Below are 14,175 nucleotides of genomic sequence, written 5' to 3' on the forward strand. Positions count from 1 at the left end.
AGGCTGGGGACCACCCCAGCAGGGTGCCACACGTGGCCGGGGCTTGGGGCTGGTGGGCTCCATGCTGGGGTGACCGGTGACTGATGAGGCCTGACCTGGCCTTGCAGCCAAGGTGGGCAGTGACATATTCCCTGCTCCCCAGGGTAGCTGCCCCTAGGCCCCTCCTCTGGGTCCAGGCGGGGGCTGTGACTGGCGGGGCAGTCCTGATGCAGGGGAGGGGTGGCCTCTGGGCAGCGGGTGGACCTGGGGCTCTAATCCCCAGCAGCTGCCGTTTCCCTCAGATCGATTCCCTTCTCACTTTTTTTTCAGCTGCTGGTTCCGCGGCTCGGATCGATGGAGCCGCCTCCCCCACCCCTCTGAGCTTCCTCTCCCTGCTGCTCATTAGTGCCCCGATTAATCAGCCCCCCCCTTTCATCTGGGGGACAAGTGCTTCCTCCCCCGGGAGGGCTCATGTTCTCACACGGGCTCCCCCTTACAGCCCCCGCACCCCCCCGCCCCGGCCCGGCCCAGAACACAAGCCGCTCACTATGACCACTCCACCCTGGGAGCACCAAGGCATTTCCTCCTGGGCTGCCAACTGGGGACCCACCCCTGCCTGCGAGAACAACCCACGTGCCTGCTTCCCCTCCGTAAGCCAGCAGCCAGGCCAGGGCTCCCCTGCCCTATGGTCTGGCCACCCTCTTCTTCTGCTTCTGCTTCTGGGATAGTACTCCCTCCCATTCAAGCCAGCACATTTCTCCTCCCTCCCAAATCCCCATTTGGGCTCTTCCTCTCCCTCCATTCCATACCCTCTCCCCCACCCATCCTACCTGGTCTCTGCTCCCTGGCTTGTTCACCCCACACACTCCCCCCACCCCCAGGCTGGCTTGGCAAGGGATTTGAGAAACGTTTGGATTAGCCAAGTGGCCATAGATGTGCAAGCCAGCCAGGGTGTCCTGTCTCAGACCCACGAGTGACTGAGTTTGGGGGGACGGGAGGGGGTGGCCAGCATCCCAGGGCAGGCGGGGGCATGGTGGGTGTTGAAGTTGGGAGCAAAGCTCCAGGGAAGCCAAGCATCTGGGTGGAGTCACCGTTGTCCCCTTGTCTGTCTTGCCTGCCCTCCTCTGCCCTCCCCTCCCTCATTCAAACAAGTGGCTCTCCCAAGGAGTTTCTGGAAGCCGCTGTGAGTGAGGTAGTGGGGGCAGGTGGTGGCTGGGTGCTGGAGTCAGGAGTCAGGGAGGTGGGGGGTGGAGTTGGCTGACCCTTCCCGGGCGTGGTCCCAAAAAGTGGCGGAACGAGCCGAGGCCTCTGGGTGCAGATGTCTTCTCTGAGTGGCCTGGGAGTGCGGCCGTCTGGGGACCCCACGAGTGCCTAGGCTGTAGCAAGAGTTTGGGGGGGGCAGCCCGACGATGTCTGGGGCAGGGGCCCGGGGATCCCTGTCCTGGGCCCCGGGGGGTGGGGTGGGGGTGTGGGGGGGCTGCCCCCGCCCCTGGCCTGGTTCCTGCTGCCAGAGGCGCCGGTGAAGCGCTGTTGACATGTCCTGAATTATTAAGCACGGGGTGGGCTCCGGAGCACATGCTGAGCGGCGCGGCTGGGGCTGCGCGGCGTGGCGGAGCGGCGCTCACTCCCTCGCTCGCTCGCTCGCAGGGACACACGCAGGGGCTGACAGCTGTGCTGGTGCTGATAAGGAAGCCACAAGGAGCCGATCGAGGAGAGAGACAAGCAGCAGCTGAGGCAGCGGCGGCAGGGCTGAGGAGCTGCTGGGAGTGGGAGTGACTCCCCCACCTTGGGCCCCCACCCCGTCCCTGTCCTCCTTCTGCTTGCCCTGAGTTTCAAAGAGCGGCCACTGCCACCGCCGCCACTCCGGAGGGCACTGGGGGGGGGGCCCCACTGGCCAGGGAGGGACAGGGGCAGGGAGGCTCCGGCCACAGTCCCAGCAGCCGGGGACAGATGCCGATCGAGATTGTGTGCAAAATCAAATTTGCAGAGGAGGATGCGAAACCCAAGGAGAAGGAGGCAGGGGATGAGCAAAGCCTCCTGGGGGCTGCACAGGGGACAGCAGCCCCCCGGGACCTGGCCACCTTTGCCAGCACCAGCACTCTGCACGGCCTGGGCCGGGCCTGTGGCCCGGGCCCCCACGGACTGCGCAGAACCCTGTGGGCACTGGCCCTACTCACCTCGCTGGCCGCCTTTCTGTACCAGGCTGCCGGCCTGGCCCGGGGCTACCTGACCCGGCCTCACCTGGTGGCAATGAACCCTGCCGCCCCAGCCCCAGTGGCGGGCTTCCCGGCGGTCACCCTCTGCAACATCAACCGCTTCCGGCACTCGGCCCTCAGCGACGCCGACATCTTCCACCTGGCCAACCTGACAGGGCTGCCCCCCAAAGACCGGGACGGGCACCGCGCCGCTGGCCTGCGCTACCCGGAGCCTGACATGGTAGACATCCTCAACCGCACTGGCCACCAGCTTGCCGACATGCTCAAGAGCTGCAACTTCAGTGGGCATCACTGTTCCGCCAGCAACTTCTCCGTGGTGAGTCCTGCCAGCTGGCGTGCCCGGCCTGGGGTGGCCAGAGGCTGGCGGCGGGGGGCGGGGGGGGTGGCGAGGAGGGGGGCTGCATAGGGGCATCCTCCGTAGGGCTTCCCTTCCTTCCGCCACCAGAGGCTGGCCTCGTGTCTCCCCCGAGCCTGGGTGTTGCCTTCGGGCTTCCTGGCCACGGAGCAGAGGATGCTCCTCGGGGCTTACCCTGCTGCTGCGGCTGCTCCTCTTCTTGGCTCTGCTGCTGGTGCAGTGCCCAGGTCTGGGGCCAGGGGGCCTGGAGTGGGCCCGGGGTGTCCCGGAAGGCGGGCAGCTTGCGGGGAAGGGATGCACGGGGCCAAGGCAGGAGCAACTGACCCCCACTTATCTGTTGTTCCCTTTTCCTTTTGTGGCTACTGGATTCTTCTCCCCACTGGATGAGGGTGATGGGAAGAGGGTGTCTGGGGGGCTCCAGCAAAGAGAGGGACTCAGGGCTGCCTCCTGGGGAGCTGGCCCGACCGGCAGGCTGGAAGAAACGGTCTTGATCTTCGGGTACACTGGGTGCCAGTGTCTCTTCTCTGTCTCCGTGTCTCTCATACACACCCCCTTTCACAGACTCTCTCACACATCCCTCTTTCATGCAGCCCCTCCAGCTTCTCCCGCTCGCCCTCCCTCCGTTTCCTGGGTCTTGCTGTTCCCTTGCCCGGCTCTGGCTCTTACACTGAGAATCACTCATTCACTCTTGTGTGCACGGCTCACCCTCGCTGCGACCCAGCACACGCAGGCACGCACACACACACACACACACACACACACACACACACACACACCCTTGCTGCTGGGGACAGTTTCCTGCACTGCCTCTCGCATACTCAGTGTGCCTGTCACTACACTCACGAGCACACCTGCACACCCACACACCCAGAGCTCCTCATCCCCATGCCCACATCCCAGATCTCACTTAGCTGCTGAGGACAGGGCCACACTGTGGATGCCATACCCTCTCCTGATGCTCCCCCTGCCCCGTCTACCTCAATCCCTGCTCCCCACGTGGGGACTGCTGGTGCCATGTCTCACACGTGTGTGAGCACAGACACACACACTCTCATTGGGATCAGCGTGTCGGCTCGGGCTGCCCTCCCATAGTCAGGTGTGAGCATGGGGGGCGTGTCTCGTGTGCGGGCTGTCTGTCTGTCGGTGATCCATTCACCCACAGTCACGGGGTATCTATTACCCCCGGTGCTTGGGATGCCTGTCCCCAGCCCACAGTTGACTCCCAGCATTGTGTACATGTGTGTGTTTGCAGCCTTGTCACCACTGCCCAGTGCATGTGCAAATACGTGGCATCAACATGGTGCCCACTCCAGCCAGCCTCCAGTGGCCTGCCCCAGAGATGGGAGTGGGAGTGGGGGGCTTGCCTTCCTCCAGCCCAGCTGCCCCCGGCCCAGGTTCCCATTCACTCACAGCCTCAGCATCAGCAGGAAACATGCCCCTAGTAGGCCTACTATGGCTCCTCTCACCACCACCCATGCCTGCAGCCGCTGGGTCCTCCTGCCACGGGATGAGGGTGCAGTTGGGTAGGAATGGAGGAAGGGACAGGAAGGAGGGATAGTGCTGGTTTGGGGGGCGCTGGGCTTTTGTGTGGCTTACACACCCTCTTCTAGGAAAAAATCATTGCTCCCAAACCCAGGACTGCAGGAGTCCCCAAGGAGGAGGTGAGGTGTTGAGAGTGTGCATGTGGCCTTTGGGGTCCCTGGGGCCCCTCTGTCTGACATCCTCACCCCTCAAAGTTGGGGGGGCAGACAGAGCCCATTCTCAGCAGGTGCTGTGGGGGCAGAAATCAATGGGAGCTTTGTGTCCCTGAGCGGAGTTTGCATCTCAGGCCCCAGTTGGGGGTAAAAAGGAAAGGGGAAGTGTGTTGAAACCTCAATGGGAAGGAGGGGAGGAGGGAGGAGGGAGAGATGGGTAAGGTGAGGGAAGCAGGGGTTTCCTGCCTGGCTCTAGGAAAGGAAGAGGTGCTTGGAGGTTATGGGAACAGGGAGTCTCTCAGAATCCTGAGGATGGCTAAAGAGGAGGATGGACATCCCGCAGACCTTTTCATACTCTGGGGCTGCAGAGAGGAGGCTGAGGAGGGTAGGCGAAGTTTGTGGGTTTCAGCTTTGGGGTTGCGGCATGCCCGAGAAGAGCGGAGGGGCAAAGCAAGCACTGAGGGACAGGAATTCCCCTTTGGATCCTGCTTTCTGTGTCCCCCACCCAGTCTAGACGCCATACCCTTCTGCCCACACCCCATCCCCCATTTGCTGAGTGTAACTTTCCCTTGGACCTGGCCTTCTAGGGTTGAGTCTGCTGCAAATACAACGGGGTCTGGGATTATTGGCTGGGATGGCAATCCATGAACTGTGGCAGTGGACAAGATGGGGGTGTCTTGTGGGGCAAGATTGGAGAAGAGGTAGGAGATGGAGACATGAGGTCTCTACCGAGCACAGGAGGTCCACAACGGCCCTCTGGTAAGAACATGGAGCTCATGCTGGGGATCAGTGGTAGGGAGACGGGTACAGGCACCAGGTGGCGAGGAACCTGCCCGGGCACGGGTGGTAAGATGGTCAGTAACAGTGACAGGCTTTGGGTAAGGGGCTGCGATGTGTTTTCTGTTGCTTTCCCTGTTTCCTCTTTCCCACTCCCCACTCTGCTGTGACCTTTCCTCCAGAATCCAAGTTAATAAATGTCACATTTTCCAGCCTATTTTTACTCCGGGTAATGCGCCCTCCCCCAGTCCCCTAAGCTGCTTCTCCTGCTTCTTTTACCACTGCAGTTGCTTCCCCCCCACGCTCCCTGATACCCCCTCACTGACTCCCAGTCACTCACCCAGTCAACATGGAGCTCGGCGTGCTGGCTCTGTGCCTGCTAGGTGGCGTGGGGGAGAACAAAGGAGGGGAGACCCAGTCCCCAGTCCCTGTCCTCAAGCAGCCTACACTCTCGCGGTGGAGCAGAGACAGGGACGCTCAGAAGCTTAACCAACCATGCAAGAGTTAACCAGCCATGCAAGCGGTGTCATGAGGTGCCAGGATTAATTGCCAAAAGAGGTACATGAAGAGTAAGAGCCTGAGTTCAGAGAGAGAGAGAGAGAGAGAGGCCACTCTGGGCTTAAGAGGGCTGGAAAGGTTCAAGGCATGAGGCAGGTCTGGGGAGTCTGGAGAGAAAGGGAGAGATGGGGGAGATGCTCTTGGCCCCACCCATGCTCCCCTCCACCCAGCGCCCCTGGGGCCCTTCTCCTCCTCTTCTCCTCTCCTCCTCCCCTCCCCCTCCTTACTCAGTCTCATCCCCACCCACCCACTCCCACCTCACCTCCTGCTCTCACCACCTATATGTTCTCTCCCTTCCTCCCAATTCCCACCACCATCTGCTCCCCCCCACCCTGGTGCTCCAAGCCCCATCCATACTTTCCCCATCGCGGCTCGCTCTCAGCTTGCCCACTTACTAGAAGGCAGAAATCACTCTTTCTCCCTAGGCTTCATTTCTTTAGCTGTAAAATGCAAGGGTGGCTCTAAAATTCAGCATCTCCTCTCAGCCCGGGAGTGTATGGTGGGGTGGTCAAGTGTGTGGTTTCCGGAGCCAGACCAGCTGGTTTTGAACCTCAGTTCTCCCCTTCAAGCTGTGCGGCCTTGGAGAAGTCAAAAAGCTTCCATGAGCCACGGTTTCTATACTCAGTAAATACAGTAGTAGAACCTAAAAAATTCGGGCAGTTGTAAGGATGAAAAAGATGGCTGCAAAGAACTTAGCGCGCTGCCTGGTGGTGCGTGTGTCTCTGGAAGCGTCTGCTCTCTCACCTGACTGCTGCTGTTTCTGACCCCTGTGTCGGCAGCTTTGCTGCTGGCCATCACCCGGCCTTTCCCCTGTCTCGACCCTCAGGCCCAGACCCTCCCCTACACTATTACAGCATTGCCCTGCGACCCACCCCTCCCAAATATCCATGCACGCATGCATGTGTGCACACACACTCTCCAGATCAGTGCTCTCCCACCAGACATCTCTGGGATGGGGGGAAGGTTCTGGATCTGCACAGTCCAGTAGGGTAGTCACCGGCCACACTGGCTATCGAGCATCTGACGGGGGATTGGTGTGACAGGGAAAATGAATGGCCAGTTCAAACAGTCACATGTGGCTAGTGGCAACCATATTGGACAGTGTAGTTCTTGGTGGTCCGAGGAACGAAGGTCAGACTGCCAGAATGGGCAGGGCTAGGAATTCCAACTGGGGTCCAAGGATGTGAGGTGGTGGCTGTGGGCTCTGGATGGAAGTGCCGCCATCTCCAATCTGGGCTGAGGTTAGGGTCTGTGTCTGGGGACATTGAGGTGTCTGGAAACACCACATGAGCAAATAGACCTTTTTCCCCAGGTGCAGGACATGACCTTGGTCTTTTCTCTTCCATTCTATTGTCTGGAAAATTGAGGGATGGGGAAGGTGGAGAGTCCTTGAGGAGGCAGGGGTAGGACCTGGCCCCTCTCTGTGGGGTTGTCAGGGGTCCAGGCAGTCCCTGGGCGGGCAGGGGACCAGGGACCCGTGGGCACTTCATGGCCCCATCCCCTCTTGGCTCTCAGACTTCCCTCCCCCTCCCAGCCTTCCTTCCCCACTCGCTGGTGACTGCCGTGACTATTAATCACTCGCCCTGTTCTCTTCCTCTCTACTAATCAAGCACAATTAGACAAGGCCTCTTCCAGCTGGGCAGTCCCCCTCTCTGCCCTCCTCCCTCCTCTCCCAGCCCCACCCCAGCTGCCAGCCAGGACAGCTCTGAGGCAGGGGGAGCAGCAAGCAGGGAGGCCCTCTAGCACTCCCTGGCTCCCCCATGCCAGATCCTCGGCAGTCCCCTGCCTTCCATCCCAGCTGCCTCCTGAGCCTGTCCCCCTCCCTGGTGTGGTCAGGCCAGTACTGATCATCTCTGCCCCGCCTCCTTGGTTGTGGGGGGGCTACCCCGAGAACATGCCAACTCCATACCTTTGCTGCTGGCTCCAGAGGGGCTGAGGGCTGCCCCTTATCCCCTTGACTCAAGAAGGGACGGGCTTCCCATTGAGGTTGGTCCAGGCAGACAAGCTTACCTCTTATCCTCACCCTCTGTCCAGCCCTCTGTCCCCATCTGCTCCTGTCCTCTCCTGAGGCATGAATCTTGAGAACATTTAGTTCACCATCTAGTTCAGGGTTGATCCTGTCTTTAGGAGCCAGGCAGGTCAGGTCCGGGAGGGCACACAGCAGGGAAGGGTGGGGTCTGAGCAAAACTGAAGCTCACTTATCCCTGTGGGGAGCAGCTTGCTCCTCAGCCCCAGCTAACTAGGGCCCTATGGTCAGGGATGCCCAGTGGTGTGTGTGTGTGTGCGCGCGTGCGTGTGTTGGGGGTGTTGTCCAGGGAAGCCCAAGTCTTGATCATTTTAATAAAAATGTTCCTGATTTAAAAAAATACTCCAAGGGCTACCTACGACTCCGGGATTGCAGAACCCGGTGTTTGCTCTCCCCCGCTCCTGCCCAGTGCTGGCTGCTGTCCCTCAGGCCCTCCTGGAGGGGGTGCTCTCAGTCTGGCTGCTTCCCGTTGGCCAGTGGAGTTGGTGGTGGAGGGGGGTGGATCTGAGTAGTATGGCCAAGCATCCAAGGGCAGGGGCTGTTATTGTTACAGAGGACCGGTCTGCAAGGGCAGCGGGGAGGGCCAGGAGGGACGTGCCCCACCCGGCCCCACTCAGCAGCCCTGTGGCCTCTTCATTAATCAGGAATCAGCCCCGAGCTGGGCTCATTATCAGCTCAGCTTCTTGTGGCACTGCCGGAAGATGCTGATTAGCATTTGAAGAAATGGCCCCAGTAACACCCTCTTGTCCTCCCTTTCTCCCCTACCCGTGCTCCCTCCGGGATCTCCACCCCTACCCTTCTGCTTCCCGGGAGGAGTCTGCTCCCTCTTGTGGCTGGCAGCGGGGCCTCTGCCAGGCCGACTGGTGGAGGCAGAAAGGATCAGGGATGGGCCGCAGGGAGGCAGGAGCATCCCGGGGAGCACTCGGAGTGCTGAGCTTCAGGGCTGCTCAGGCTGAGGCCCCTGAGTCAGTGGGTCCCACTGGGCGGGAGTAAATGCAGGGTGGGGACAGGGTGGCCGGGAGAGATGGACAGGCACCCTGGGGCAGAGGGGGTGGGGACAGCCGGCACCGAGGATGGAGACCTGAGGGTTAGGGTCTTGGAGCCATCCAGAGGAATGGGGGTGGGAAGGCGGGAGGAGGACAGAGACCCGCAGGGTGGAGACAAGAAGGTTCAGAGTGCTGTGTGTTTCCAGAAAGAGAGTGGGGGTGGGGTGGGGGGGGAAGTGTTTGCGCTACTTGTCCTGGCTCCCGAGCCGGGGGCCGGCAGCGCTGGAAATCCAACCTACCCCCCCCACCCATGTTCCCCATGCCCTTGGGACACCCGTTTGGGATTGGAGGGGGAGCAGTTCCAGAGACAGGCATGGGCTGCAGCAGGCGAGGCAGCAGCGAGAGAGTTCAGAGAGGAGCCACGGGATGATTAAGGGGAAATGGAGGATTGATTTAGGAGGAAAGATTAAAGGAGCTAAATCCGTGGCGCTTGGCTCAGCGGTGACTAAGCGTGGACAGGATAATAGCTTACAAATGTGTGAAAGGTGTAAATACCAAACGGGGGGAGGGGAGGCGGCTCGGCGGGCCTGGGGAGCGGGGACCGGGGCTGCTCAGGCCCCCAGGCGGTACTGGAGACCCTCTGGGCGACTGCCCGTTAGGGTTGGCCCCTCTCCAGTGGCGGGGCGGGGGGGGGGGGGGGGGGGGGGGGGGACGGGGTGTTGGGGAGCCCCAGGTTCCAAACAGGGGTTCCGTTTCTGGGGCGCAGCTCCGCGAGCCTGGTGCTGGCCTCCACGTCCCCACTCCCTCCCCGCAGGGGATCTGAGGTCGCGGGTTCAAATCCCATCGGAGTCGGTGTGCGCCCCTCGGCCCCAAGGCCTTTCCCGCCGCTCGCGAGCCCGCCGGCTGCCCCTCGCAGAGCCGCCTCCTCGGGCCCCCGCCCCGCCGGCCGGGCTCGCGCCCCCTCGGCCCTCCCCGGGCGCGGCGGGCGGCGGGCGGCGGTGTCTCCCTCCGCGGAGGGAGTGCGGAGGTCACTTTGCCGAGGAGCCGGGAGCCGGGGGAATGCAAATGAGGCCAACCCAGGGAGGAGAGCCGAGGCGCCCGGAGGAGACGGGAGGGAGGGCGCTCGGGCGCGGTGATGGATGCCTGCCCAGCGGGAGGGAGGAGGGGGCGGGGGGGAGCGCGCGGCGGTGGGTGCGGCCCCTGGGTGCGTGCGGGTGGGCCGGGCCTGGACGCCGGGGTGCGGTGCTGGGGGTGGGGGGCGCACCCCCACCCACCCGCCGCCGCCGCCGCCACCCTCTGGGTCTCGGCCCCGGAGCTCCCGCCCGGCCGCGGGTGTGTGTTCCGCCGTGCCAACACAACTCTAACGAATAACTTTGTATCGAGGGGCCGCAATGTCAGCGAAGGGCTTCGCTACCAATTAAAAATATTCCCGCCTGGAAAAATGACTTTCTAGGGTTTAAGGCCTAAGTGGTCGCTACCCGGGAACAGGTTTGCCTGTTTACCTGCGTGCCGGGGGCCCCGCGCCTCACCTCTCCTGTGGAAACGCGGCGCACGCCTGGAATAATCGCATTCGGCTACGGGCCCCAAGCTCTCCGGGCTCCTAGCTCGAGCTCAGCCTGGAGTCACGCGGCCTCGGCCGTTGCCTACTTCCCTTCCACCACAGCTCACACATTTACATTTGAACAAACACTGCTCGGATTTGGAGCGGGAGCGCTTCAACCTTGGGGAGGAAGTCGCTCTGCAAAGCCCCTGGGTGGCTGTGGGGGTGTGGTAGGGGAGGCCAGGCCTGCTCGGGAGGTGGGCGTCCTCCTCTGTCTCCGCTGTGTGGCACGATCGCCCCCTTCTCGCGGGGGTGAGTGGGCTTGCTCTGCGAAGATTTCCTCCCCAACCCAACTCCAGCTCTTGTCCCACCGTCAGAGGACTTGTGCTGGTCTCCCCATCACAGCAATAATCACAACTAGTAACGATCTGCCTATACCTGTGGTTGCCGGGTCTGTTTTGTTCCCCACTGCTGTTCACCTGCCTCTTAGTGTAGGCGTCTCAATAAACACGTTTTGAATGAATGAATCCCTCTGCAGTCAGACAGCAAAGGCCCTCAGGGCTGAGACCGTCTGTTTGGTTCTCTGAACCATCCCCAGCGCCATCCACGGTGCCCGACACAGGGCACAGGCTCAAAGAATAGTGCTGGGACATGACTGTTGTGTGAGCACCTGCCATCTCTTGAGCACCTACTATTGGCTGGCGCTGTGCCCGTGTGTATCATCACACACTAGGTTCAAGCACAGACTCGGGCACCAGACTGCCCAGCACCTGCTGTGCTGTGTGATGTCACCCTGGCAGGCCCCTACCCTCTTTGGGCCTCTATTATCTTGTCTATAAAATGGGGATAAGTCACCCCCTGTATAGGGTTTCTGTGAGGATTAGGGCGTTAATTTATGTTAAGTGCTTAGGTCCATGCTTGGCAGAGAGTAAGCACTAAATAAATGTTAGATGTTGCTATTACTCATGTAGATTATCTCTTTCCTCATGACACCTCTGAAGGGCGCCTATTATTATTATTCCCATTTTACAGATGAAAAATGGAGGATCAGAGAGGTTAAATGACTGAACCCGAATGCCACAGACAGTGAAGGCGGGGCCCAGATGTGAACCAGGGTGAGCTGCAGGCCTGTTGGCTGGGTGCTGCTTCCCAGCCAGTAGGAGAGCCGTTTCTCAGTGCTGGGGGGTTTCCACGCTGACAGATTGCTGAGAGACGCTTTACCAAGGTGCATGCTGCCCTGAGAATGGGACCAGTGGGAATCCAAGATCAAAATGCTGCACCATGTCAAGTATACGTCAATATGAGAAAGAAAGAGAGAGAGAGAGAGAGAGAGAGAAAAGAGCTGCACCATTTGGCAAGAAGCTCCATTCACAAATCCACACCCCACACCACCGCCCGCTGCCTTCCTTGAGCACCCTACCACGCATCACTCTGAACTTCTCTCTCATCCTCACGACTAACTTTAGGAGGAGAAATTACCACTTCCCTTTAACAGATGAGCAACCCTAGGCTCAGCGAGATTAAATCTTGCCCATGCACCCAAGATGGTTTGTCCGAGGCTGGTGGCAGAGCCAGGATTTGAACCCTGTTCTGTAGGACTCCGAAATATGTGCCCCTTTCCCCGAGTTAAGAAGCTGTGTTATGTGTATCCATTTCCAGCACCACCTCCAATGGTCCATCTCTGCCCCAGGTTCTTAGCTGTCTCTACAACACTCTTCTTGCTAACGTTGAGGCCTCGGGTATATGATTTCACTTTGCAGATGCCTTTTAGCTCCACTCCTTACAATCACCCCGTGAAATAAGTCAGGCAAGAATTTCTATTCCCACTTGACAGATGAGGAAACAGGTCAAGAGAAGTCAATTAATCACTTTATTAGCCAAGGTTACACAGGCCGTCTGTGGTGATGCTGAGGCTGGCACCAGGGTCTACTGACTCCCCGGGGGGGTCAGAGAAGAGTGTTGGGCCAGTGGGGGAGAGGGACTGGACTCTAGTTCTGAATTTGCCCCGTCTTCCTCTGTGCCCTTGGATATGTACCTTGCCTCCCCTAGGCTTCTGCTTTGGTCTTTATAGGACCAGCACAGACACCCCAGGTGTCTTGAGTTGGTGCTTTCTTCCTACCCAGGTGAGGATAGAGATGCAGGAGGCTTTGAACTTGTTGTTCAAGAGTTGTTCAACCTGCTGTGTTAGTCACAGTCCAAGACCAGAGAAGATGCGTCCCCTTCCACCACCGGCCCCCTGTAGACTCCAGGGCACTTTAGCGTTAAGGGGAGTTCATTCCAGGGGCCTGTGAAAGGCCTGGGGCTGGACCACATCAGGGGAGGGCTAATGGAATATGGGGGGGATGAAGCTACTGTGGAAAAGTGGGGGGGTGGAGGTGCCAGGGCCTTAGCGGAGGCAGGGTGCCCAGAAGGTGGTGAAGATAAAAGCCCAGGCCGCAGATTAGCTCCAGGATTAGCCCAGCCTCTGCTGCTCTGGGCTGCTTCTTATCTCCTGGCGGCCCAGGGCCCTCTTCCCCACAGCTCTGAGCCCTGGCCCTGCTAATTGCCTGTTAACCCTGTGGGCTCCAATGGGCTCCATGACTGCAGGGAGGATGAGGGGTGGGGAGGGCTGGGGGGTGCATGCAAGCCAGCCAGCCAAGGAGAGCTTTGCGGGGAAATCGGAGCTGTGGATAGATGGAACCCAAGGGGCTGAGAGGAGCCACTGCTCAGAGTAGAGAGCTCTGGACAGATTTCTCCCAAGCTCTGATGTCGGTGGGGGGGCAGGGAGAAGGAGGGAAGCACACCTAGGGAGGGGTTCCTGGCTTGACAGGGGCAGTTTCAGGCCCAGGGAAAAGTCTAGTAGGACAAGAGACAGAGACTGGACACCTAGGCTAAGGATAAACAGGAATGCAGATGCTGAGGTCGAAGGAACAGAGAGAATGGGGGCAGCCAGGCCAGTGGGAGAGGAAATGGAGGCTAGGGTGACAGACAGGCCGAAAGAAGGCGATGAACAGAGTAACAGAAGCCGGATGGGTAGTTTCTCAGACGCTGAGGACAGCCAGGCCAGGAGAAGAGAGAATGGCCTTGAGACACAGACCAAGATCAGGGGACAGAGACTAGGGAGGCAAACCCAGGCCAGGGTCTGGGCCAAGAAAGGGTAAAGCTCTCTGAGAGGGACAGGTAGGGGGCTGGCCAGAAAAAGGTCATGGAGGGGCGCCTGGGTGGCTCAGTCGTTAAGCGTCTGTCTTCGGCTCAGGTCATGATCCTGGGGTCCTGGGATCGAGCCCCGTATCGGGCTCCCTGCTCGGTGGCGAGCCTGCTTCTCCCTCTGCCTCTGCTGCTCCCCCTGCTTGTGCTCTCTGTCTCTCTGACAAATAAATAAATAAAAGCTTAAAAAAGAAAGAAAGAAAGAAAGAAAGAAAGAAAGAAAGAAAGAAAGAAAGAAAGAAAGAAAGACAAAGGTCATGGAGGGGGTCCAAGGGTCCCCAGGCAGCACAGACAGACTCCCGTCTAGAAGCTGTTTAGCCTGGGAGGCTATGCGCTTAGCCTCGGATCAGGAAGGTGGACCTGGGAGCTGAGGCAGAGAGCAAAGAGGGTGGGGGGCAGACCAAAGGAAGAGGTGGGGATCTGAGATGGGAACAGGGCCCAAAGGCGTTGATGGTGGGTCATTTGGAGACAGACCCTCAGCCCATGAAGGCACACTGTGGCCCTGCACCTGCCCCTCTCCGTTGCTGGGCCCCGGACACACCCTCCTTCGGGGCCTGTCCATGGGGAAGGGAGCAGTGACCAGCCTGGGGGACCTTGAGGCGGAGCTGCCGTGCCGTCTCCATGGAAGAGGCCGGGGGCTGTGCTGCCACCAGACTTCTGCCACTTAGGAGCTGGCAGCTCCCCCTGCCGCTACTGCCTGGCCCGGGACTGTCTCCGGGGCAACGCTCTGCTCTGCTCAGCAGTCGGGCCTGACCTGGGCCGTGCAGGTGGCCCTGCCAATCTGGCCTGCCCGTTCCCTGCAGGGTACAGCCAGCAGTCCCAGAGCTCCTCCCCGCTCTGTCACTGCTGTTCTGCACC

At 60.2% G+C, this 14,175-nt stretch overlaps 1 protein-coding gene across 2 annotated transcripts in view; it reads left to right on the plus strand.

The window, feature by feature from the left end:
* The first annotated feature begins 1,914 nt into the window (after positions 1-1,914).
* ASIC4 (acid sensing ion channel subunit family member 4) overlaps positions 1,915-14,175 on the plus strand; it is a 22,562-nt gene continuing 10,301 nt past the window's right edge. The window contains exon 1 of one of the 2 annotated variants that reach the window (XM_044913426.1): positions 1,915-2,511. In XM_044913426.1, the coding sequence (XP_044769361.1) occupies positions 1,930-2,511 (582 nt within the window). In that variant the 5' untranslated portion in view covers positions 1,915-1,929. The remainder of the gene's footprint in view (positions 2,512-14,175) is intronic. The other variant, XM_021703162.2, reaches the window with a different exon arrangement.

This window comes from Neomonachus schauinslandi, chromosome 3, assembly GCF_002201575.2.
Source record: "Neomonachus schauinslandi chromosome 3, ASM220157v2, whole genome shotgun sequence".
NCBI lineage: Eukaryota > Metazoa > Chordata > Mammalia > Carnivora > Phocidae > Neomonachus > Neomonachus schauinslandi.